We start from the raw sequence: 27,318 nt of genomic DNA, 5'->3' as shown, positions 1-27,318 counted from the left end.
CAGCAATTCAGCACCCACCCACACACAATCTCTCGGTTGCCACTTCCTGCAATGTGGCTCATCGCTGGCAAAAAAAAAGGCAGAAATGGTGTGTAATACATGCAGATGGTTGATGGTGACTTAGCCTATTAGACAGATGGGCCTCTTCATACATCTGTCATCATGTGCAAAAATTCTGCAAGGGACCCGTTCAGACACTGATAAAGCACACTGGATATTTACCTTGGATACTTTCGATTCAGGGCCATGACTTGAAGAGTTGTCTATCAATAAGTGCAGAGGCAGGCACCTTCAGTCTTCACAAAATGAAGTAAAATTGTGAGATTGAAGATGTACTTTAGTTGTAGTTCTTGCATGATGACATTAGCCATTTGAGCATTGTAAAGGATTAATTTGTGCCTACTGGGATCATGTCAACATCAGTATTATGACCCAACATGTGTCTAATAATCTCACTCCAATCTCTTTATCCTTTGGGGAAATGTCTAAATAACTGCAGCAACTGGGAGATCAGGAGGAGTAGCAGAACACATTCTTTCTCTGGTCACTGCTGACCATCAGCTGTAAATCTTGACTGAACCCTGTATCCTAGTAACCTGAGTAACACAGCCAAAATATTATCCATCAACAGATTAAACGCCTACTGACTGTTTTGGAGAAGACATCTGTGCATGTCCATATAGACTATACACATACTCTGATTTAAAAACATCTCCTCTGACTCAGTACCTCAAAAGCATGCCTGAAATGAGCTGTGTGAGGATGGTAGAAAAAATGTCTGGTAGGAGGTGTCTAGTTGCCATGTCAACACAAAGCATGCTCTCAGTGGATCAGCCTGCAGTTGCCTTGGAGACCAACTGGAGTCTGTAGCAGTGGAATGATATAAAAAAAGTATGTGTTTTCTTTCAGCAGATGTCGTCTGGTAATGCATAGTTGATACCACATGATGACATACTGAGCGTTGAAAACATCGAATACATCAGGGCTATTGAGAGCAGGATTGTCTTTTTCATATTTTAAACTTTTAAAAGAAAAAGAAAATAGAATAAAGCAGACACATATTCTATTTTAACAATGACATATTTAAGTTTTATATGAAAGTGGTTGGTTTAGTCTCACCACTCTCAGCGGTGTCATTTCCAGTAACAGCAAGCTGTATTATGCAAAACATTTAAAGATACATTATATTGCCAAAAGTATTCACTCACCCATCCAAATAATTGAAATCAGGTGTTCCAATCACTTTCATGGCCACATGTGTATAAAAGCAGCACCTCGGCATGCAGACTATTTCTAGAAACATCTGTGAAAGAATGGGTCGCTCTCAGGAGCTCAGTGAATTCCAGCGTGGTACTGTGATAGGATGCCACCTGTGCAACAAGTCCAGTCGTGAAATGTCCTCGCTCCTATATAATCCACAGTCAACTGTCAGTGGGATTATAACAAAGTGGAAGCGATTGGGAACGACAGCAACTCAGCCAAGAAGTAGACCACATAAAATGACGGAGCGGGGTCAACAGATGCTGAGGCACATAGTGCTCAGAGGTCATGGTGGGCCATACATCAGCAAGTGCAATGCAAAGCGTCGGATGCAGTGGTGTTAAGCACTCCGCCACTGGACTCTAGCAGTGGAGACGTTCTCTGGAGGGACCAATCACGCTTCTCCATCGGGTAATCTGATAGGCGAGTCTGGGTTTGGCGGTTGCCAAGGGAACGATACTTGTCTGACTGCATTGTGCCACGTGTAAAGTTTGGTGGAGGGGGATTATGGTGTTCAGGAGCTGGGCTTGGCCCCTTAGTTCCAGTGAAAGGAACTCTGAATGCTTCATCGTACCAAGAGATGTTGGACAATTCCATGCACCCAACTTTGTGGAACAGTTTGGGGATGACCCCTTCCTGTTCCAACATGACTGTGCACCAGTGCACAAAGCAAGGTCCATAAAGACATGGATGAGAGAGTCTGGTGTGGATGAACTTGACTGGCCTGCACAGAGTCCTGACCTCAAACCGATGGAACACCTTTGGGATGAATTAGAGTGGAGACTGAGAGGCAGCCTGTTGTTTTATGAGACAGTAATTAGAGCGATGACCCAAATTTACATACGTGGCTTCTCTTTCTGAAGCTCCAATGTGAAATACGTGTCTGTGTGTTCGGTACCAGTATGTGACGTTACACTAACAACAGGTCTCTCACGTTCTTTCTCTTCCTGCTGATAAAAAGAGTTGCTGGATAAAACACATCAGCTAAGTAGCTAAGCTAGCTAGCTAGCAAGACAAGCTAGCGGCCATGTTGGCCATAAAACAAAATTATACTCAACTTGCAAAATGATCCTTCAAATGACAAATGGGATTAAAACATGATGTGTCTCTCGCCGCTGACTAGCCTAAGATACATATTTTTTTCTGAAATATGATGGGACACCGAAGGAGCGAGCCTCACTAAGCTGATCATAGATTTTGTTTACTGCTTTAATCTTTGACAAAAATCTCTACCTCAGGACTGTGATTCCTGAGAGCATCACAATCCGTATTCTGGTTCTTCAAACTGCACATTTTCCTGGTTAAAACCAGCAGCGACAACAAGCCATGATTTCACAAATGGGCACTACTATAAAAGCATGTGCAGTGTGAACTTGTGCACCCCTACACAATGATCCATGCTGTAATGGAGGTGGGAAATTCACTCCAGCCACTCACAACTCATCCATTTGTTCTCCGCCTGAGCGAGTGAGAGCGGTGCACGTGCAGCAAAGCGGCCACATCAACATTAGCGTTGCTGCGCCCTTGTCTTTGTGGGTGTACGAAACACAGCGTGTGGGAGGAAGTAGGTAGGTGGGGGTACGAGCCGGCCCTATATAAGCACGACTCAAAGTGTTGATGGTAAAATCAGTCGTGTAAAGAGGGTTGAAGGTAAGCTCGTCTCTGTCACCGCGCTTCCTCTGTTGCTTTCACTCCCGCACAACCTTTCTATTAACCTCAAATCCTTCCATCTGGGCTCAGGGCCTCTGCACACTTTCACGCCTGCTGTAATCTATGTTTTCAACTTGTCCTCCGGAAGTCTTTGTTTGACAGCCACACACCCACCCAGCCAGCCAGCCAGCCAGCCAGCCAGCCAGCCAGCCAGCCCTGCTCCTTCCCTCCCTCTCCTCCTCGCTGCCTCCGCCACTTTCATAGTGCATCTTCTCTCTCATTTGCATTTGTTCCGCTTCCTCAACAAGAAACAGTTCATGTGAAGCGCTGTGTGAGAGTGGAGGGCAGCACACGGCCTGGATGATGAGAACAGATTGAGCAACGAGGACATGCAGCGTGGGAGACTTTTCTCAGCTGCAAGATTGAAGTGCAAAGTACAAAAAAGGTAAGTGACTTCTGCCAGATCGTTTCATACAGTTTTCTGCTGCGTCCCAAGTTTGGATGTGTTCTGGTTTGGAGATATTCTTACCTTACACTATGTGATGGCAACACAAATTTCCTCTTTTCGTCAGAACAGTCAGATCAACAGAGTAGATAAGGGTGAAACAAGAAGTGTTCTGACTCACTACATTAGCCCAAGCGTTCCTTTTTGTTTACATTTTGGTTTACCATTTGTGCTTGTTCTTAGTCCAAGCAGAAGCTGGATGTCAGTACAGTTTGACCTCCTTTTAAACCCCATTCCACCCAGGACGCAAAAGTGCTTGTAGAATAAAACATCCCTGAATAATTCAAAGTAGGGATGCACCGATACCGTTACCAGGCCGATACTGACTGGACTTTTATGTGTTTATACATTATCTACTGGAATTTTTTCTGTTTACGTTTTGGCCAATTTGTTGCTGCATTAAAACTTTTTTTTTTTTTTTTTATTTTCTGAGCAAGTTTGCTGGTGTGCATTTTGTTTTACAACAAGTTTTACTTGACCTGTATCCAAAGCCCAGGTATCAGGACTGAAAAAGTCCCTCTAATTCAAAAGTCCAAACAACAGATTTATGTCTATATGCAGTTGCAGCATGTGTAACAACATGACATTATAACACAGCTCAAAGGAAATGAAAGCACGTTAGAGTAAGAGGGTACATCCTGTAAATCCTTTTTGAGAAAGAAACCGTGCTCCTCATTTTCACACCCAGCAGACCCAAACTTTCCTCAGTTAACAGCATCGCAGCTCTCTAACTGCAGATTTCGGCGTGCGCTCCATGCCAACTGCACCTCCGTTGGCAAATTATGCAAAGTCGTATCGAACATAGATGCAGAAAGCAGCGTCACAGCAACAGGAAATGAAATCTGCTTAAACTAATAAGCTGTTCCTCTTTTTCACGTAGGTGGATTCTATTCTATACGCTTGGATTGGATTTTGGCACAAATGTGACATTCTGTCGGGAGACAAAGCCGCCACATGCTCCTCTGAACATCAAGGGTATGCCATTTAATTGGTGCAGCCTGGTGACAGAGGCAACCGCTAATGTCAGCAGACATTTCATTTGAGGAGATAAAAGCCTCTGATACAACTGTATCTGATCTCACTCCCTGATGTGAGTCACTCTCCTGCATTGTTTCTCTCCCCTGTCTGTGTGAAATTGCATCCGTGTATGTCTCGTATATTTCCACTGCCTGCAACATATCGTAACAGTTGTCTTCCTGCATCACCTGCACTTGAAATCACACAGCAGAGAGTCATAAGCTTTTCTCTGCGCTCCATCACTATGTTACTCATCACAAAAATGATATCACTCAGATATAGATGTGCTTTTATTTTGGTGCTGTTGAATCATTGCGAACCATGTCTCCCTGAATTGTACCAACAGACAGGATTAAGTAGCCATCTGTCCTAAAGTGTACTGCATATCTGTCATCATGAACTCCTTAAGTACATTTATTCCTGCTCGTTTTTTCCCCTCAACAACACATTTAACACATCTCCACTCAAACAGACGGATCTGCCCTGTTTGATCTGACTCAAAGCAGAGGTCTAATGCAAACTGTTCTTATCTTACAGGTAATTAGAGACCTGGCACTGGTACATCACGACAGCAGCGGGGTTACCATGGAGACTGGCAAGCCAGGATTGGCGAGTGTTCCAGTGCACATCAGCTCCGTCTCAGCGCAGACAGAGAAAAGGATGGACATCCAGGCCCCGCTGACGGCTCTTTACATCCACGCGGTGCCGGCTTTACCGGCGCAGCCTTACTCCCAGCCGCCTGCAGCCGCCCGCGAACCGGCCACTCTCCATCTGGCCATGCCGCAGCTCTACTCCAAGGAGAGGCTTCCCATCCTGACACTCCATATTGCTGGTGGGCTGCAGTCTCAGCCCGGTTTGAGCCTGGCAGCTGCCACTCCTGCAGCTAGGCCCAAGTCAGCAGGAAAGCACGTGTGTCCTCACTGTGGACGGGACTGCATGAAACCCAGCGTGCTGGAGAAGCATCTCCGCTGCCACACCGGGGAGCGGCCTTACCCCTGCATCACTTGTGGAGTGTCTTTCAAGACCCAGAGCAACCTGTACAAACACAAGCGTACTCAAGCTCACGCCCGCCTCTCGTCTGAAACGGAGTTGAGCAGCCTAGACAGCATGTCCGGCTCCAGAGAGACTTGTATCTCCGGTTTGTCTCTGGATGAGTATAGCAGTATAGAGGATGCCACACAACCTGCTGCTGAGATCAGCTGTTCAGCCAGTACTGCAAACTCTGTCAGGACGCAAAGTTATGTCGGTGACCAGAAAGCGTTGACCCCTCCAGGTCAAGTACATGAAAATGCAAAGGTGTCACCAGCAGGACAAAAACAGATGATGGATAACGAAAAACCTCGGGCGAACGCCAGTCGACATCTTCCCCTCCAGAGACAGGAAGCCACGCTGTTCTCTAAGCAGTGGGAGACTTCTGTATCCAGAGGGAAATCACAGAGCCACGAAAGCACCGATTCTGGCTTCAGCGAGAGCAGCGACCACTACCCGAGCCCCGGCAGCGTTTTACCCGAACACAGCATGGATTCCCTCACCGAATCCGTCAAAGAGCATCTTGAAGAAACTGCCGGTGCCCAAATGTCGCCAGGGCCATGCCAGGGTGCACAGGAGCCCAAACACAGCGCAAGGAAGCAGGAGCAGAAGACGCTGGAGGAGCGCATATCTAAGCTGATTTCAGAGAACTCAGCTGTCGTGGAGGACAAGCAGCTGGAGAACGTCAGGCCGAGGAAGACAGTTCTGTCAAAGCAGGGGAGCATTGACCTCCCAATGCCATACACATATAAGGACTCCTTCCACTTTGATATGAGGATTAGTAAGAAGCCGAATGTTGGGTTACAAAGAAGCAGGAGGCCTGACTTCTACAGCTCGGTGCCCAGTCAGCGGTCCAACACTGTGGAGCATGCCCCCCTGACACGCAGCAACTCCCTCCCTTTCAGCGTCGCCCTCCTACGGCCTGAGAGGAGCAGCCCGACCTCTCCCTACCAGAGTGATTACGTAACACTCGCCCAGAGGGAGAGCTCGGGCCACATCAATCCAACAGGTGTAGCCATGAAGCCCGTGAATCAACATTTATCCACACCCCGCCCCCTGGTTCGGCAGACAGCCGTAGACGGCAACCACGCAACAGACGGTCTCTTTTTGAATTCATCTGTGGAGGAGGCGGCCGCCGGCAGCCTCAGCTGCGATGGCGATGGAGGTGACATTTGCGGCGAGCCAAGCAGCAGAAAGTTACGGAAGAAGAAAGCACAAAAATTTGCCTACAATAAGTGGTACATGTACGGGGGAGGGACGTTTAAGAAGCTCTACAGTGAAGAGAAAGGCGGCGATGATGGCGTTGGCAAAGGCAGGAGAGGTCCAGTGAACTCGGAGCATGATGTTGCTCAGCCGAAAAAGTTGTCGGCAGTTCATAAGGAGACGGTCACAACGATGAACTTCACAAGCAGCAGTGCAACAGCGTGCCATCCAGGCTGCCCTCCTGCCAAACTCAAAGCCAGCCAGCTTCATACGTCTTGCAGCTCTCTTAAGACTCCCCTTCGGAGAAATCTGTCTCTGTCAGTGCTGCCATTATCTTCAATTGGATCATTGGTTGGCCATCAAACAGACAGAATGAGCAGAGTAGAAGCAGGGAGAATGGTAGATGAAGAAAAACATGCTGACTCCACCTTGCAGCTATGTGGTACCCACGTCCCCTCCGACAGGAAAAAACAGAAAACCGATGACAAAATAATGTTCCCTCTGGAGATGGGAACTGACCAAAACACACCAACCCGTCCCCTTCCGTCTGTCGCTGTGACTCAGCAGGATACAAACCTCAGTTGTATTCAGAAAAATCAAAAACAGACTCTGCTTAAAGGCGCTCTCTTCCCAAGGTGCATAATCAATGCAAATACACCATTGGTTAGTCGCTCGCCAGCAGTCGCTTCTGCACAATCTGCTGCCAAGGCCAACTTCCTACCCAAGTACCAGCTTAAGTTACCTAATGCTGCTGAACCCGATGCAAATGCTTCACCACAGGCCGTGGATAAACAGACAGGAACTGGGGGCTTCACTGTCAACTCTGTTCTGTCGTCACCCGGCGCCGAGCAAACCTCACCCTCTGTCACTTCCGAAATCAAATGTGGCAATTCCGTCACCTCGCGGTCGACCTGTGGTATTAAAAACACAAATGCTTTGAGCTCCACTCGACACCAGCTGTCATGCACAGCCACAACCATATGTCAGGCTGAAACATCAGGACTGAATCCAGATGCGACATCTCATCGAGCTGCAGAGCATAAGCACTTTGCAGCTACAACAATAACCACAACCTGCCTGCAAAATGATCAGGCAGGATTATGCAGCACTTCAATCCAGCCCTCGAGATCAGCAGAGCTCTCAGCGCCTGTGCAGTTAAGCAGACCTGTTGGACCAATGGTTACACACTTCCCCACTGCATTAACCACAGCAAAAAATCAGTCATCTGCTGCTTTCTCACAATGTCCCCCTCCCCCTAACCCCCCTCTGCTACACACACAACTCTCGGCAGACCTGTTGAGCCCATACACCAGCACAACAGCCCCAGTCATACCTTGTCACATTGTACCATTTGACCAGATGCAGCCAGATGCTCAGAACGTGTTCCACGTTCACACGGCAGACCTCCAGATTTGCCTCCAGATCATATCCGACGAGCAGCTGGCTCTCATTGAACCCCAGATCGAGAGGCAGGGGGGAAGCGTCCTCTCACAGCGGCATGACGTGGGAGCAGCGCCCCTGGAAGTGATCCAGGACGCAGCTCAAAGCTCTGTTGCCATGGAAAGTAGCAACGACGGGAGGGGTCATCAGGAGCAGGAGTTCCACCAAAGTGAGTCTTTATCCACATTCAACACAAAGAGACTACAATTTGATAAGCCAGAGCCAAATCTCCACCTGACTGAACACAGTCATTCCACTCAGGTTACAGTATCAGCTGAATCGACGCCCCCTGTAGCTCCAGGCTCGCCGCTGCACCCACACAAACACAGTCACGTAAACAAGGTCAACGTGACTCAGAGCTCCACGGGTGAAGTTATGTCAACTGCTGCTTCACTCAAAGGTGCCAAGTCAGGAAGGAGCCAAGCGTCGGCGGAGGAGGATGGCCTTTCTTTGAGCTGTTGTGCTGAGGACGGGAGGCCCAGCCAAGGTGGACTGATCTCTCCAACACTCTCTGGCCAACACAAGCTCAGCGTGGCCCCGCTCTCTCCCACCACGGTTAATCAGAGTAGCACGGGAGGTGAGAGACCAAGCAAACTAAAAAAACAAGCAGCTCCATGTAACGAGGACACAATGAGAGGCAAGGCCGAAGCATACACCAGCAGCAGGTCAGAAAGTAGAGAGACCCGGCCGCCTCAGCAAGTCCGGCTCAGCACTGATGAACCCTCTGGGTCGGTGTCTTCATTTTCCATCAATGAATGCAAAGATTCAAGTCAGCTGAACCCCCACACGACCAGTAATCCAGTGGAGAGTGCGTTATCGGAGGCCCTGGATTCGTCTAAACATGCAAACATGGGAGGTGACAGGGTGGGAGCTTCAGAGGACTCTGGTCCTTCACAGGAAATCACTCTAAGTGAGGACGTCATCACTTCATCCCAGTCAGAAAAACAACACACTCAGTTGACTTCAGTGACTTCTGACATCCAGGTACAAAGACCCAAAGACGTCCCAGCTGTGCTTGCAAGTTACCAGAGCCCTACCGCAGGTATAGAATTCACTATTTTAATTATATTTAGTATTCATATTTTATATGAAATGAATGTGTGAATTTGTCATTTTGTAGTCCAGCACATTGGGTTTAAAGGTGCTCATTACGAAATTCAGAGCAAATCTTCTGCCTCTCAACATGGCAAAGGGTTGCAGCTAACAGAGCTAACAGAGCTAACAGTGCAAACTACAGCAACAGTACTGACAGAGCTTGTTAGCTATTAGCTCTGTCAGTGCCTGAGGGGGAACCAGAAGGTGGGCGCCGTGAGTCAGGATGCCCTCAAAGCAGACATTGCTGGCTATGTAATCAAAGTAAGGAGACTCTTGGATAACAACTCACACAGAGGGAGAATTACTTCATTCTCCGCTAAGGTAGACATTACATCACTTTATCGGTACAAAGCTAATAGTTGTTTTAGCTATGCTCTTTTAACGCCCTGAATGTCGTATATAGAGAATATTTAAAATCAAACAATAGCTGTGTCCAAGTTCAATAACTAGCATTTGCCACGCTCCAATCCAATCATCACGTGTGTGCAATGAATCTTAGGATAAATTGTGACGTCAAGGATCCATTAATTGGATCCTCTGAATCAGGAAAAGAAGGCCGCCCTTCTTGGATGCATTTGATGAAGTCTTTGAAATGAGACTTGTCTCAGCTGCTGTTACATGCGGACTCCATATGCATTCTCTGCAGTTTGTGGTAATATAGACCTTTAAAGCTAGAATTGGAAATCTTCTTTAAAATATTTTTTGAGTGTTTAAATTCACTTTACTAGAAACTTTATAGTGACAATAATCAATAAATCAAATGCTCTGACAAAAAATAACAACCCAGTCTGGAATCTGTGGATGTCAAAGGACTGTAATAAGCCCATCCAATTATTTGATTTGGCCTAAATAAAATGATTGGTCAGACTACCTGCCTGTCTACCTGCCTGTCTACCTGCATCTGTCTTTCTTGCTCAAACACACACAGCCAGCTGTTCTCTGTATTTGCCTCAAACTCTGCTGCTATAATGTGTTTGGTTTGTGTGATTTATTCATGTATAAACCAAACTTTTGTTGGTGGTGCAGATTGGCTTTCATCACTGGGATCACTAAGACCCTGGAGTGGGTTTTCCGGTTGGATCATTTTAAAAATCTAGCTTACACTTGCAAGATTACCAACCCGACCTCTCTGTTATTACAAGAGGTTTTGTGTCAAAAACTTGTTTTTTAATATCTCCATTATGTTTATATTGTGACGACATGGCGCATAGTCGTATATAAATTGTTCAGTTGAGAGTGAGGGGTACAATGTAGAGAGAGAAGGTGGCGGAGGGGTCAACAGGGGCCCATGGTTAATTTTTGCTCCAATTTGCTCCCAGTAATTTTAAATCCTACAAAGATATGCTGAAGAAATTAATGACATCCTTTCTAAATGTAACAATACATTTTTATGTAAAAAGGATTGCAAGTGCTGTTCATCATGGATGTTAACATCTTCAAATGAACCTCGTCGCTCTTGTTTAGGTTTCAGTCTGATGTGCTTCTACTATCTAACACTGCACACTTACTGTTACGCACAAGTTTGAATCTGAGCACATTTCAAGACAGGAACCAGTGACAACCACAAGATGGCAGCATATGATCACCGGTTTGCAGAATGGGGGCCTGGTCTCAACCTGGACCTGGTTCTGTGCTGCTGAATCACTAAAACCCACAATGGACAAGACATTTTTTTATTTTTAATTAAAATGCCGGTTCGCTCAAAAAAATGTCTCAACAACAGAAAAGGAAATCATGTTTGAGAAGTCACAGTCCACGAGCGATTGATGGGACCATTATCAACCCTATTATTGTGTTGCCCCCTGGCGCTCACGGAGCACTCACTCAGAAGTTTATGATTACAGACCATAACGATACTAAAATAGCATGCTGGGGAACAGAGGATGAACAGGAGGGCTGTCCCTCACTGCTCCCCTTGCCTCCTGGCTAAAACATCAAACAACTAGATACGTTTCTGGTTGGAAGGGAAGACTTGTGTTTCTCCACAGCACCTTTGAATTCGGTTGATTGGCTTGTAATATGGTGCTACTTTTTTTTACTGTAATATTTTTATTTTCAAAGTTCAGTTCAGTTAGTATAATATGTGCTATTATTTATTCATACTAATATATAAAAAATCCCCACCTGCCCCATGGGCGTTCTTGTGTTTACTCCTTCAAGTGCGGCTCCTGGGAGTCTGAGGGTTCTGTATCTTATACGCCCTTCTGGAGAGAGGTCTCAGGTGTTGATCCTGTAGTCTGCTGGAGTCACTGTCCCAGTATGGGGGTGACAGCCCTGAGTGCTCCGATTACAACCTGATGCCCTTGGTATTTTTCTAACTTCTCGTATTCCTTCTCCCTGATGTTGCTGTCTCTTGGGCTCCAACCATCACTGCTGTCCTCTGATGTTGGTCCACCACCATGTCCGGTTGGTTAGCCGTCACCAGTTCAGTCAGGACCACTTTGTCAAAAATAATCTTTATTTATTTGCACAAGTTTCATTTGGCGGTATGGTACTGTTCTGGGACTCCCTGCTCTTCCACGCGCTTGCGTGGAAAGCCTGAGGCAGGAAGAGCCCCTTCCTGCCCTTCATGAGCCATCATGAACGGCATAAGCAGGGAGCGCAGCAGCAAAGAAAAACCCCAGACAGAGCAGAGCAACCAACAAGAACAATGGTAAGGTACATGACAGATGACGGGAGGAGCTGGGGTGGAGGTGGGTTGAAAACGCCGGCAGAGGAAGCAGCGAGGGAGGTCAGGCTAGAGCAGTTTAAAGCTGAGCCGTCAGCTGATCTCCTTGGTTTTGACAGCTACGCTGTTGCTGCTGATTTAGAGCTTGACGTCGTGGCCTGCCAGAACTAACGCTACGCTTGATTTTATCAGTCTGGATCCGGAAGTCCCACAGGATCTTTGCTCGGTCATTCTCAACCACCTATGGAGGTGTCCAGTTTATAATAATAATAATAATAATAATACATGGGACTCTTCTACCAACTGCTGCGTACTCTCATGTAAAGTGACACCAAAAAAACAGTGACTGCTCCTTCATTTTGTTACACATTTAAACCAGCAATTCAGCATTCAGCATTCACACCACATTTTCTTCAGATATTATCTTGATAGTTTGGTGCTTTTATCCAAAACTCAATATAATAATCAGAAATGTATGTCTTAATATGCAAATGAGGCATTCATTAATTGGGTGATAAGTTGCATACATTTCCAGAACAAACGCCAGGTTCAATATTCATGTTTAATGTTGTTGAAGTTGAATTTTGGATATCTCCTTTTCTCACTCTCCGAAAATTATCAAAAAAACATTTTAACCAATTTTTTTTTTAGGAATAAAATGTTCATTCAGGCTATGAGTGATGTATAAACAAACCCCTCTGTAAACACCTTCAGAATATAGATAGGAAGACACTACAGAATAGGATAAAATAGTTTGTCAACCAAAGAAATTCTCATTTGATATTGATCATTTTCTTTTTTCATGAAGATGATTGCTGTTATACATGCGTATTATGTCCATATGTATCACAAGCATTGCTTCCTTTCATTTCATTGATGACTGATGAGCGTTAACATTGTGGATTCACCGTCCTAAAGAAAACTTTCTCCCCTTAGGGCTTGTGGAGGGATGTGCAGCTCAGAAGGAGCTGCAGACACGGGGACATGGGCAGCCACACAGCACAGTGGCTGGGAAGACGAACCTCCGGTGCTTGGAGGGGCGAGATGGAGAAGATGAGAAAGGAAGAACCGAGACGGACGAGGTGCCTGGACAGTTGGACAAGGCCGAGTCTAACAGCACATACACATGTTCACCAGATATGAAGCCAGAGGTGAAGTCCAATTCATCAAAGTCAATGCAAAAACACAAATTATGCAAATGTACTAAAAATGTGTCAAATTGGCATCCTTTTTCTATCCATTTATTGTTATTAGATCACAGCAAAATTGTTTATTTGTTGTTCATCCAACCTTGATGAACCAGCAGACACATATCTTCCTAGATGAGCACAACTTGGTGAAAGCACTTTTGGATGATGTTATGAACTGAGACAGGACGGTGTTTAGTTTCCCGGCAGATCTGGGACTTTCCACAACATTCATAAAGCAGCTGTTGAATGACCTGCAAGATGGCCAGCAGATCTTCGGTTCTTCCAAAAAAATACTCTTTCTATGCTTAAAACATTTGGATTTCTATTCTAAAAGAAAACAAAGCAGACAGAGTCTGTTGAAATTCTTGGATGTACTGTACAATGTAGCAAAAATACAGCAAACCGAGGCCCCGAGACACTGAATGTAACTTTGCAAGCGTTCACCTTACACACCTTATTCCGGTCCTCCCTGGGGCTCATCCCACTTTTCAACTGCTATCTTTTGATCACCTGCTATTTTGGCTCACTGCCAGCCGACTCTTCAGGTTTAGAAACCACACAGGCAAAAGTGAAACACCTTTCCAATGCAGCATTCTTTCTAAATATGTTTTCTTCAATTACTTTTAAACTCCTCTAAAATGCTCCAGAAATCCCTCACATCCCTCACATATCCAGACTGTCCAGAGCTGCATGTGGTAACATGTTTCAGGCATATTGGGTTTGTTCCAAAATAGTTTTTCACAAAAACAGACACCCAAGCCAGCCATTTGTGTTTTTTCCCCATGAAATACTTACAGCACAATTAATATATGGCCCTAAGATGCATCAAACTGAGAAGAATGTGTTTATATTTACACAAATATTTACAGAACACATATGCCAAACAGAAATGTTTTTCAAAGAACCACATGTGTTGGCAAGTCAGATCCAATTATGAAATCCATTGTAATGAAAGCAGAACTTGACAGCAGTTATACTGGCAGCAGCGCTGGTGACAGGACATGGGAGGCGATGGCACCTTGCTTTCAGGTGTTATGGTCATAGAATGCTGGTGATAATGTCTAACCCGATGCCGTCGAACATGTTGGACCTTTAGCTAATTAGAATCAATAACCACAGTCTAGGTAGGCACAGTCGGGTTAGGGACGGCGGGGGAGGACCTGGCACCGGATGCCACTTGCCAGACACATTTCCTCTGGTGCCGGTTGTCTTGGAAAGGCGAAGGTGGCTCTGGCAGTGAGCTTTACAACACACCTTGCCACTTCCTGGGGTTGTGCTCCCAACAGTCGCTCTCCCTGCAGGAAGTAAAAGGGCCCCCTGCTCTAGTTAAAAGGGGTCTGCGTTAATGGAATAATAGAATATAATTACTTTATTAATCTTTATTAATTAGTCGGCGACCCGCCAGAGTGATCTGACACACAGACCCCGTCTTGTTTATTATTCTTTGTAGGTATATATACATATATGTGTGTGTGTGTTTAGGATTAAACTGTTTACAAGAACACAAAGTTCTTCATCGATGCAGCCTCAGTTTTGCTCACAAAGCGCCAGCTTGAGGCATTTAACGTCCACTAACAAAGACAGGCAAATAACCATATGGGTTCTGAATAGTTTATTATGTGTGGACTCTACAGGGGTGCCACGATGATGAAGAGTCTGAAGGAGGTTAAGGGATGAAGGGATGAGGGGTAGTTGAGTAGGTAGTAGTTACGACAGGGCCAGTTACTTACTGCTGCTTTGACGTTGAAAGGATTGCCTGCTGAGCTTGTCAGTCTTTTGTGCCTAAACTAGCTACACTATAGTGTATCATATTGTCACATGATAAAAAAAAAAACAACAAAAAAAACACAACTTTGTCAGAGCTCCAAAGCTGCAAACAAAGGCGCTCTACATTCCTTTCTAGCATCACTTCATCACGTGGCCGTGAAAGCATGTCAATATACGTGTCTTTTCAGAATAAACTTACGTCTTCACACAAAGTTTGGTTGAGGCAAAAATACCACTTAGTTAGGTTCAGGAAAAAGAGCGCAGTTGCCTGACTGAAAAACAAAATCTCAACTCTACTTTGAGTTTTGCACGGGACACTAACAACAGTCTCCTTGATGAAAGTCCTGTGATTGTTTGACCCGTCCACCTCCCCTCCCTCCCTGCCTCCCTGTGTGGACGATCTTTCTTCTTGGAAAATAAAATATAACCAAGCTTACATCAGCTCATACGAATCAATTTCCAACAATCAAGGTACAAAAGGTAAAGAGCTCTGCCATAGAGGGTCTGAGGAATTTGTGATGTTTTTTTCTTCTTTGTAATTCACATCATTGCACATGTGAAGCTTACTGGTATTTGAGCAATGCAGGAAGCTAATGAGAAGAGGAAGGACAATGACTGTATTATTGTTGGTGCATGGTGGTAAAATTCTTGTTTTATCAACAGGGAGAAGAAGGGACGGCTAGGGTGGATCCCTTTGAACAGTCCTGGCTGTCTGAGCAGCATCTTTCCCAGACACACTCAGGAATGTCTGAATACCCTCCTCAGATCCCTCAGCAAGCTCCAAGCAGGTCAGACAACCTGAATTCATCCACTGGTGGCAGTCAGACAAGCCTTTTCATTTCTCCACCGCCCCCATCGGACACAAACAACCTCTATATCTCACAGCAACACTGGGAAAGCAGCAGCATCCACAACCGACAAACAGAGATCTTATGTAATACTGATTCAAGTCAGCGTCTAAAGGCTCAATTACCAGACACACAAAGCGCTTTCTCACAAGCTCAGTCCAACTCTCAAATGGGGACATTTCTCTACCAGGACCAAAAACAAAGCAGCAGACAATCTGCTGCGCCCTCTGCTCTCCCTCACCAACTTTCTTATTCCGTTCAAGTCAGTAGAGCTGCTGCTGGATCGACGTCCAACCACAGCATACTGGATAATAATGCAGTTCTGCCATCGGAGCCTTTTACATACCCAGAACCTGGCGGTTATCAAGATGACAAGGATAAGGCACCAAATGACTACGACAAATGCCAGTCTTTTTTCTTGTCTGGCCAGATTCATGGCTACCAGCTGGCCGAGTGTCTGCCCGGTGGGATCCGTCCCGTGCCAAGCTGCCAGGACTACACAGAAGACACCAGCAGCAGTGACGATGAAGGGAAGCTCATCATCGAGCTTTAGGCCAGACACACAATGCTATCAGGACTTTTTTGTTCTGCAAAAGTATATTTTTCAGAGGAAGAATGGCTCTGGAGGCAAAGAAAATAAAATGGCTGAATTAAGTAAGGACCACGTGTGTAAATGCAAAATATGAATTAAAAACTTGTCTGTCATTGACTTTTGAATATTTTTTTTAAGTCCAAGCAAATGTTGCATTCAGGTCTTACTACCAAGTGTAATTGCAAGTGCCCTACTAGAGATTATGCCCCTAGATTCAGACTCCTAGTTGTAATTCCAGGTGTGACTATCAGGAAAATCAGCTATGATGTATATCACATTGCAAGAGCCACAGAAATGACAAAGACCAAATCACAAACAAACAAAAATTCTTAGATTTTGAACTATTCAGATTTTGGTCAAAGCATGTGTGTTTTAGTGTCAAAATGCTATTTTCTAAAAATGTTTCCTGATGTAGGTTTCATTATCAGAAACACGCCTGCCCATGTTGGTAACAAAAGTGCTGTTTTGCTCCAACCCTCCAGGATAGAGAAAACTTCAAGCGTTGAAGAAAAGCATCAAAATGTCTGGTTCAGTCATCAGAATCGACATCCCAATAGCTGAATCAAGTTCTACAGAACTCAAAGAGGATCACAACCATTTCAGTACAACAGGTGTTTCGGTTTAACAAGTGGCAACTGTCAGCCAAATGCTAGTAACTTACGGAAATAGTTAACACGGATAATAAACACAGATGTATTTAAATTTGACTGAAGGCTCAAATTTGAAACAACTGCTGTCACTACGAGAATTCCGCTGACAGTCACCACTTAACATGGTCACTCTTTAAACCGAAACACATTCTAAGGCTGCAAGCTATTCATCGTGTTGACCACCACTGGACTGATCCAAATTGATCGTGTTTGTAGGAACATTTTTGAAACAAAGCTCTGCGTCTACGTCCTGGTGTTCGACACGCAAAGTTTCTCCACCAAATATGTGTCCAGTAAATACTGGGCCACTAGCTAGAGTGTCTCTTTGTTTAGGTTGTGTTTACGATCTTTGGTGGTTAATGCCATTGCATAGCTTGACAAGCTGTTGTACTTGACTCTCATGGATGTCATCATCTTTACAAACTGTAGAAGGGTCTATAGTCACTGTCTTACATACAGTGGTGGTCAGCATGGTATATATATATATATATACAGTATACTAATGGTTTGCATGAATAGGCCTACATTTTCATCTGGGTAATTGTGACACAAGTCAAAAGTGATTACTTATGCATTAAAATAAGAATAAACAGTGAACTGTGCCTGAAAACAAAATATTCCAACTTTATGGGCAAACATCTATATAAATATCCCTAATGCTTTATAACAATAATCATAAGACAATAGAAAGCAAGTTATTCTGGCTACTAAGGTCAAGTGTAATAATACTTCATAATGTCATTAACTCACACACATGTTCATACGGTATTATAATTGTAATTGTAATGCATTATAAAGATACTTAAGGCATGCAATTGTAAACGTGGGCATCATAGACAGTGCTGCCAAATGCTGGTTTACTTCCGTTCTGCTTGCACACACACACACACACACACACACACACACACACACACACACACACACACACACACACACACACACACACACACACACACATAATTGACCATAATTAGTGTCTACATTCCCACACCCACTCTCTCTCTCATACATTGCAGTCTGTATCACTCAGTAGAACACCTGTGTGTGTGTGTGTGTGTGTGTGTGTGTGTGTGTGTGTGTGTGTGTGTGTGTGTGTGTGTGTGTGTGTGTGTGTGTGTGTGTGCGTGTGATTCATGTGCACATACAGTCAGCCAAATACACATAAATCTGCTGACATTAAGATGAACCAGGTGAAGCAGGCAAAGGCCGGAGGAGCATGACCCTTCTCCCTGTCTGAGAGAGCAGTGAATCAGCAGCTATCATCGGGCACCGTCAGTCACGGCAACAGGAAGTGGGAGTATGTGAACATCTCTGTACATAATTCCACAGCTGTAGCTCATGCTGACTCCTCAGCCCATTAGTCATCGTAAAAATTTGGGACTATAGGGCAAGCTGATTTATTATTGTTTTACAAATATATATCTGTTTCCTTTTCATTTTCAAAGTTGATATTCTCGTTACAGATTGCCGGTTAGCACAACCGACCAAAAAAAGGAATTAATCTTCAATTTACTGTTAATCATTTTGTGTTTTCAACCATTTTAAAGTTGCTACAAGGCCTTCTCATTTTGTGTTGATTGTAGAGGCGCTTGTCTTTTCTAGCACCAGCGTCCCTTTAGAAAACCTTTCATTTTACTGCAGCAGGTTGGCTGTGGTTGTCTCCTCAACCCTGGTCCATCAGTACAGCCTGGTCCTCCAGCAGCTTGGCGGTGGCTCCCAGCATGACATAGCAGTCAGGCGAAGCTCTGCTCCTGGCCGGAGGAGGAGTTGCTGCTGCCGAGTGCAGAGCTCTCCCCCCTCCCCCCTGCCTGAGTTTGAGCTGAAGGATTTACTGGTGAACCAGCATGGAATATGTGATTTGGACCTGACGCCACAGATGATGTTTATCTTCTCACTGATGGTCTTGTTTACTGATTTGGTAATTTAGAGGCATCAGTGTAACTTTGAGACTGTTTCGCAACCAGTTAAAATCCACATCCATATAAACTCCCAGTGAAACAGTAGCATGAGCATCTTCAGTGTGTGTCCTCCTCCCTCCAGCCTCTTCCTGTGTATCATAGATCCGCTTCCTCATCACCCAGCTCACCTGCAGCTGTGTTAATCAGCTGGTGCTGCTCCCGTGAGCCGCCTCCTCACACCTCTCTCTCTCCTGCAGCCAGACGCCCACCTCCTCAGTGTTCCTCAGCGAAACAGAATATTTGATGTACAGTTATAAGAGGGATTTAAATAAAATCCTCCGTATTTGATCGGACTAGTTGTAGATTAATTAAAGTTGCTTTGAAGCTTCTATAATTTAAGGTAAACTTTTCAGCTAAGTGTTACATTATCTTAGTAGCTAATTACAATGGGAATGTGTGGACCTGTCAATCACAAGGTAGCCCCGCTCTAAAGCATACCCTGTTTTACACATTTAAATTAAGGGCATTTAGCAGACGCTTTTATCCAAAGCGACTTAAATACGTACATTTGTGGGAAGAAAGTGCAACAGTATATCGCTATCGGTACAGTAAGGATTTCACAAGAACAAGTTTCAAGCACGCCCAATTGCTAAGTTATCCCATAGTTGGTTTTATGGTCTATTTGACTCTGAAAGACCATAATTTACTAAATGAACATCGTACTGTATTGAAGAAGACTTGAAACTAGCGACTGAGATCATAAATTCATGTTTAGAATCAGATGCTCATAAGTAGATAAAGGACATACCAAACTTTAGCCAGTTATAAAGACACAGAGAACTGCTCTAAGGTACCAACAGATTATAAATTCTAAGATCCTCGGTCTGATGTCATGATTGTTTGCACCTGTTTCCCATTATCATTCTGTGTATTTCAGTCCACGTCTCCCCTTTTCTTTGCCAAAGTGTTTCGTCTGTCGTTCACAAGCCCTTCGTCAGAGCCAAGTCATGCTAAGTATCAAAGTTCATTGTTGGGTTTTTGTTCTGTCATTTATGTGCCTCGAGAAGATAGTGTTTTGTTTGTAATTTTTCACAGTGTAGTTAAGCTCACAGATTTAGTTTGCCTTTTTGCCTTCCTCCCTTTTGGAGGGATTTTGATTTCTTTATTCTTTTGTTTCATAGAGTAGTCTGTTTTGATAGGCTGAGTTTTCCTCCCTTGTCAGAGTTTTTGTTTAGCATTTTTAGTTTTCTCGTGCTTAGTCTTATAGTTGTTTCTCCGAGTCTCGTCGAGTTCCCCCCGTTGGTGAGGTTTTCAGTTTAGACTGAAAGACAGTTTCTTTATTTGTTTGTCCCTCTTTCTTGACGTCACTAAATCACAGAATAAAAGCCTGTTGAAGTTTGATTCTGCCCTGCATCGGAGTCCTCTCTTTAGTCGAAGCCTGACTGAAACACTGGCTAAGGTTTGGTAGTTATAATGTGCAGTGTAACCCAGGGCTCAGGTTCTTCTTTCAAACACTGGGGTCACTTGGGCAACTAGTATAAAGCATTATGAATGCTACACTATACTACATTATGTCCACCACTTATAATAATTTATAAGCCTTGTTATAACGTGTCATGCATGATTATGAACATTTATAACAACTTTTATAAAGCCTTATACATGCATTTTAATGCGTTATAAATGTGCTTATGATGCATTAGATACGTGACTTTCATAGAAAGTGTTACCAAAATTAGCTATATTAAATATAAATGTTTCGCTTTAAAATATTTTATTCCTGTGTAGTAACTTTGTTTCATGTGTTCTTCGTCATGCTCTCAACAGCTAGACTGAAAGCAAAGAGTTAACTGATGAAGGTGATACCAACCCAGAATGTGTAATTCTTTACAACTGCTCAGAAACAGTAGACTTTATGAAATCTGGCAGAGACCCAGGCTAGACGGTGCTTTCTCTGCATGACTGAATCTAAATGGCTGCATGTCCTTGCCGTGTCCACTTCGCTCTGTAGACTTCTCTGTATCCGTGGAGGGCCGGGGAGAATCAGTGCACAGGTGAACAGCCAAATACAACAAGCTGTTGTTGCTTCTCATTTCCTCTGTTTAGAACCAATGTAGTTCAGAGCTGGGTGACATTCAGATGGGGTAACTTGATATTTAACTTTGTGCAGTGAGCGATGGAGTTCTGATCTTTTAATCTCCGAACGGACACACATTAACTTCTTCACATATTAGTGAAGTCAATCACTGGTCTTGGGCTCTGTTTTAAGAGACACAATGTTGTAGGAACACCACTCAGGCCCTGTTCACACCTTCCATCAACACTTGTGATCGAACCTCACTTAGGCCCCGTCCATACGGAGCGTTTTTTGTCCGTAAACGCAGAAGTCTTGTGCGTTTTGGCCGGCCGTCCATACGGATCCGCCGTTTTTGCTGCCTGAAAACGCACTTTTTTGAAACCAGCTCTCAGGGTGGAAAAGGAAAAAAACGGCACCCCTCCGTTTCGTGTTCGTTTTCATGTAGACGACAAAAATGAATGACGTCATCGACCCGACCCTCGAGCCTGACTTCTTCCCCCGTGACGTCTTGTTGCAACAACGGCGTCCTACGTGCTCGTAGCAGATATTCTGCTCGTCTATACGACGGCGTATTAGGGCCGCTGTATGGAAAAAAAACGGAGCCGATAGAGGGGGGGCAATATTCCGGGAAAAGTCGCAGAATTTCTACTTTTTTACGATGCTAACAAACAACCTCCCTAGGCAGACTTCAATTAATGTATATTCAGCACAGGGATGTGCTTCTGCTCAGACAAAGCTTGGAAGATGCCAACTCGCCCGTCTAGATTTGATCAATTCCTGATCATCTATTTAGTTTTCTAAAAACAAAACAATTGAGCTAAAATAGCTATATATATATATATATATATATATATATATATATATATATTTATATATTCTGCGACTTTTCCCGGACGTCATTCATTATATATATATATATATATATATATATATATATATATATATATTTATATATATATATATATATATTCTGCGACTTTTCCCGGACGTCATTCATTATATATATATATATATAAATATATATATATTTATATATATATATATATAAATATATATATAAATATATATATATATATATATATATATATATATATATATATATATATATATATAAATATATATAAATATATATATATATATATATATATATATATATATATATATATATATATATATATATATAAATATATAGATATCTAGATATATGCCCCCCCCCCCGCGACCCTGCGACTTTTCCCGGACGTCATTCATTATATATATATAGATATCTAGATATATGCCCCCCCCCCGCGACCCTGAATACAAGATAAGCGGTAGACAATGGATGGATGGATGGAATAAATAATGTAAGACTTTACATTAACCTTTCTGTCGTGTTCGGGTCAAATCTGACGGATTTCCTACTTTAATCAATCATAAATATTGTGTTTTACATTTGATTGTCACAAGGCCGGGGCTGCACGGTGGTGTAGTGGGTAGCACTGTCGCCTCACAGCTAGTTGGTCCGGGGTTGGATTCCCATGTTGGGTTCTGTGTGGAGTTTGCATGTTCTCCCCGTGTAAGCGTGGGTTCTCTCCGGGTTCTCTGGCTTCCTCCCACAGTCCAAAGTAAACCTGAGTTCTCAGTTCTATTAAATCATATAAATAGGAGTTGCAGTCACAGAATTGCACACTCATTCAGTTCATCTTCATGTTTCACAATTGCATTTTCTTTAGTTTCAGGTGTCAAACAATTTGTCAGTCATGTATGTTCCTAGTTGAACGAGTACTCCCTCTTCTTTCTGGTAGTACACCACCTGTCTGGCTGCAGAGAGAGGTGTGTCTCAGGGGAGCATTGTGACAGCTGCAGGTAATCTGCGATTAACGAATGTATATATGCTGGTAGTGATCAGCCATGAAGTGCCCACATTGCCTCCAGCATTGAATCTGAAGTTTTGATTTTATTTTTGGGGTTAGAAAAACCTCACACAGTTCTTCTTACAAAAGTCTCTGTTGCTTAGTGAGTTCAGTCATCTGGGTAACGGTAAACCTCCGGAGAGGTTTCATTCCAGTTCTTTCCCACTTGTGCAATTGTTCTTCAGGTGTAGCCTAATATGCTTTTGATACCGGACCTCAATGATCCGTTTAGAGTTAAATGCTTTAATAAACATCTGTTTAACATCTGAGTTACTCCCAGCTCTGTCCCTTCACCTCTTTTATATAATTGTGCTGCATTTGCATTGATACAAATCTTGTCTCTCTTAACCATATTTCCTGGACATGGACAGGATAGCTGCTAATTTCCTATTCTTAACCTGAAGAATATAATGTCATCCATCCATCCATCCATCCAGCCATCCATCCATTGTCTACCGCTTATCCTGTATTCAGGGTCGCGGGGAATGTAATGTCATACCATATTATTATTATTATTATTATTATTTTTATTATTATTATTATTATTATTATTATTATTATTATTATTAATAATAATAAATTGTATTTCTGGGCGCCTTTCAGACCACTCAAAGTCACCTTACATATAAACCAGATACTTGTTTGGACAGGTGTTTGGGGAAGCTGAATGTTCCAGGTCTGCACTATATGTATATATGTAATTATTGTTTACTGTATTGTGCATTGAGTTTCTCACTATGTGCCAAGTTTTATAGCTTTGGGCTTTGTAATCATGTAGCATTTATGGTCACTGCTACCAGGATTTCCTTCTTGTATTTTATTTTACTTGCTTGCTTTTTGTCTGCATTATATAAATAAATGTACTCACTTACTAACCATAAAACGAACCATATCAAATCTATTGTTTTTGGATGCCCCCCCTGTAATCTGCAGGGAGAAAATAGGATCTACAAAATATAAACAGGTGTGTTACAGCCCTCTTATATTCCACAGGTTCCACAATAACATTTAAATTATAGGAGTGCTTTGTGTTTTGTTTTGAAAGTAACATCTGTCTAGTCATTGGCCTGAAGGAATCAAATGTTCAACATACGTAGACTTATTATATGGAGTCAATGCTGTACTTCATATTAAAGATAGGCATGAAGGTTTTCTTTTTAAATGTTGTGGTCCAAAGACCACATTTACCTTGCTGTTGAAATGGGATCATGGATCAAAAACAGGGTCAAATTTGACCCTGAAAGTCATTTATAACAGTAGGTATGGCATGCAGGATTAAATATTCCGGATATTTCTGTCGATCAAACCAAACACAAACAAGAGTAACAATCAAATTTAATCTCACACAGAATCTAAAAATATTCTCTTCCAGGTAAGAATCGACGGCTTGACTACAAGCACGCAGTCGCCCATGAAACATTTGCATAGGTGTAGCAACCAATCAGCAATGCGGATAGACCACACACTATACACCCATAACCCTCAACCTGAAAGAACTCCTTAAGTTCTTTGGAACTAAAGAGGAATTTAGCCATATGTGCTCACCATGATTAACACGTCTGTACCTGCTGTTTTTCAAAGGGGGCATAGATACAAATAAATGTTCCCTTTGTTTATCAAGATCTCTGTAAATCACTGAAAAGCATTGACTTCTTCTCTCCTAAACAATGAATGCGAAGGAACGCCAACGTCTGCTGAAAACTGAGAGTAAAGTGAGTGCTGACGGCGACTCATGAGTTGAAAAGGTAAAAAGAAGCCTAATGTGATTCATCATAGCCCGAGATGAGAATAGGCAGGATGTGACTCAGTAAAATACAAGTCTGGAGAGAATACCAAACCCACTACTGGATGTGGCCCCAGCTGAGATGGGATCACTGTGATCACTTATTGAATATGATCTATTCGAGAAAAGTGACTTGCCAACTTACTACTACATAGCATTTATCAACGTAACAAAAACTTCTGCACTTTGTGATTACAACTTCTGTAATCATAATACTGTGTGACAAAAGCAACAAAACCTCCAGGCGTGGAAAGCAACATTGTCGATAAGTTACCCTTGAAGTGTTGCTGATGCGCTTGTTGACGTAGTTAACAGCACTGGGAACTGGCTAACTACAAGCTTTTTGGATGAAATGGAAGGTGCTTGATGCCTCACTTCACTTTAGACCATCTTAGTTTACCTTTGTAGCACATCAGTGTTGTTGCAGCTCAAGAGAGCGGATACAGCTCCAGGGAGACAGATGTCTGGCTAATTAGCTAGCTGGCTTGTCCTTTCTGCAGAGCAGCAGGGAGTGAGGTGGAGTGCCCATCAGACCCAGCACTGCCGCTCTTCACCATCCTACTGCTCAGGGCCCGGTTTCCCGAAGCCTTCTTAAAGCCTTCTTAACGCTACGTCATTCGTAACCCCTACTTAGAGTTCCTACTTAACATTTTGCGTGTTTCCAGAAACGTTCTTTGCTACGAATCTCTTTCGTACGCCATACGTTGGTAAGGTTGGTCTGGAGCACTCTTAGAGCCTTCTTAGCTCTACCGTAGCGATGTTTCAGCTCCTGACGCTAGTTGCCGCCACTGTACGGTAATCCAGAAATCCCCGTTGTGCATGGAACTGCACATTGGCAGTGTTGTGTTTCACCAGTGGTTTTAAGTCATTCAGGAAGAAAATAAAAATAAAATGCGCATGCATTTCATCACAAGGCTCAGCTTTACCTCAACCTCAAAAGTAGCCTAGGTATATTAGAGTGTCATTTAATTAGCCCATTATGCCTAGTCAATGTCAAGGCATGCACAATCCTGCAAGCAATTTGGGAAATTGGCACATCGTCAAACAATTAAAAAATGTCATAAATGGACGCCGGTGACGCTTGTGAACGGTGGCAAAGCTATGGCAGCGATACAACGTATCCTTGTGCTGAACCAAAGACGTCGCCGTCCTAGGAGCCGTTTAGTTGGAATACATAATTTCATAAGGATCAACTTCAATCCCATGGATATGTTGACCGACGGCGCGGCTATATTGCATAAGTTTCGACCACAACGGCAACAAATACGCATGTAATTAAGGATGTAATTGGCTCAATCTCCTCCGCTGTTTCTATATTTTCTATATCTTTTTTTTAAATCAGTATAGGCTATGGTAGTATGTTCGACCATGGTTAAATAAATGTTTAGGCCTAGAAGGATTTCTAGCAATGTTTTATTCGCAAACACTGCAATAGCCTACATTTTATAATATAGTGCTGTCATGCACCTGCAGTTGAGGTGGCTCGGGCATCTGTATCGGATGCCCCCTGGACGCCTCCCTCGGGAGGTGTTCCAGGCATGCCCCACTGGGAGGAGACCCCGAGGAAGACCCAGGACACGCTGGAGTGACTATGTCACCCGGCTGGCCTGGGAATGCCTTGGGGTCCTCCCGGAGGAGCTAGGGGAAGTGTCCGGGGAGAGGGAAGTCTGGGCGTCCCTGCTCAGGCAGCTGCCCCCACGACCCGGTCCCGGATAAGCGGAAGACAATGGATGGATGGATGGCATGCACCAGCACATGAAATGGAAAATCGAACTCTGAGCAATCTATTTCAGCACTTTCTTTCTGGACAGCGCTGTGTACGTACGACGTAAGGAGTGTTTCTTAAGAAGACTCCTAAGAGACCGTTCGGGAACTACGACTATAAAGGTAAACAACTTTGGTAAGTCATAATGTAGGAGTCTTCGTAGCGCGTAAGAGTGGACATTATCGGGAAACCGGGCCCAGATCATTCACATGGTGGCCATCTTGCGACAGGCAGCACACCCACTCATAACCGTCTGTGGCGCATGTACTATTGAAATAACCATTGCTCAATTTTCTTTTTTTGTCCATACATCCACTAAGTAACTAACGATTATCCTAATTATAGTCATAATATTGTCATATCTTACAGGTGAAAGGTGATCCCACGGGTTATCGTTTTGAGGATTAGAGCATCCGTAGGCTGCACAAAAGTCAGGCATCTTCACTTATAAACAAAAGCCAGCAATTTCCTGTATCATAATGTAAGATGTTTTTAACAAACCAAACTGCTTGGAAATCACGTGCAACTTAAGTTATGTTGAAAAGAAAAAGGAATTCTGCCTCTCCCACTGATGTAAAACTGCTCAGTAAACTTTGTAATACTAGGTCTCACTCTAGCCAGCTAATAAATACAACCACATCCACAAAGATTGTCATTGACACTAAAGATTAAGTTGTCATACAATTGTTATTGGTCTCAGGAAAACCTATGTAATAATTTAAATTATCGATTGTGATCTCATTGAACTTCCACAAGTAGCCATGACACACAACTATGCTGCACGATTAAGTCGTTTTTCGAAAAGAAAAGCTGCAATTTCCACATGTCCAAGCATCCTGAATCATAGCCATGTTAATGTCTTCATAACTGTGTATCATCCCTGTTTTCTGCACTGATAAAAAGACGCTGTAGCTCAAGCCGAGTAAACACACGAGCCTCCCACAATGGCGACTGCATTGTTCCCAAGTGTACAACATCATTTGGAC

General features: G+C 43.5%; 1 protein-coding gene across 2 annotated transcripts; it reads left to right on the top strand.

Annotated features, from left to right (window-relative positions):
* Nucleotides 1–2,900: 2,900 nt before the first annotated feature.
* On the top strand, nt 2,901–16,360 carry znf831 (zinc finger protein 831). Of its 2 annotated transcripts, XM_084035048.1 has the most exons (5): nt 2,901–3,355; nt 4,296–4,505; nt 4,970–9,146; nt 12,804–13,018; nt 15,488–16,360. In XM_084035048.1, exons 3-5 carry the CDS (start codon nt 5,018–5,020, stop codon nt 16,223–16,225), a joined length of 5,082 nt encoding a protein of 1,693 aa, XP_083891174.1. In that variant the 5' UTR covers nt 2,901–3,355; nt 4,296–4,505; nt 4,970–5,017; the 3' UTR covers nt 16,226–16,360. The 2 variants fall into 2 exon arrangements, with proteins under 2 accessions (XP_083891174.1, XP_083891175.1); XM_084035049.1 differs by lacking the exon at nt 4,296–4,505.
* Nucleotides 16,361–27,318: the final 10,958 nt, after the last annotated feature.

The sequence above is a fragment of the Eutrigla gurnardus genome, assembly GCF_963514095.1.
Source record: "Eutrigla gurnardus genome assembly, chromosome: 2".
Taxonomy (NCBI): Eukaryota; Metazoa; Chordata; class Actinopteri; order Perciformes; family Triglidae; genus Eutrigla; species Eutrigla gurnardus.
The sequence above is the reverse complement of the archived record's forward strand: the minus strand, read 5'-3'. Positions and strand labels throughout refer to the sequence as shown.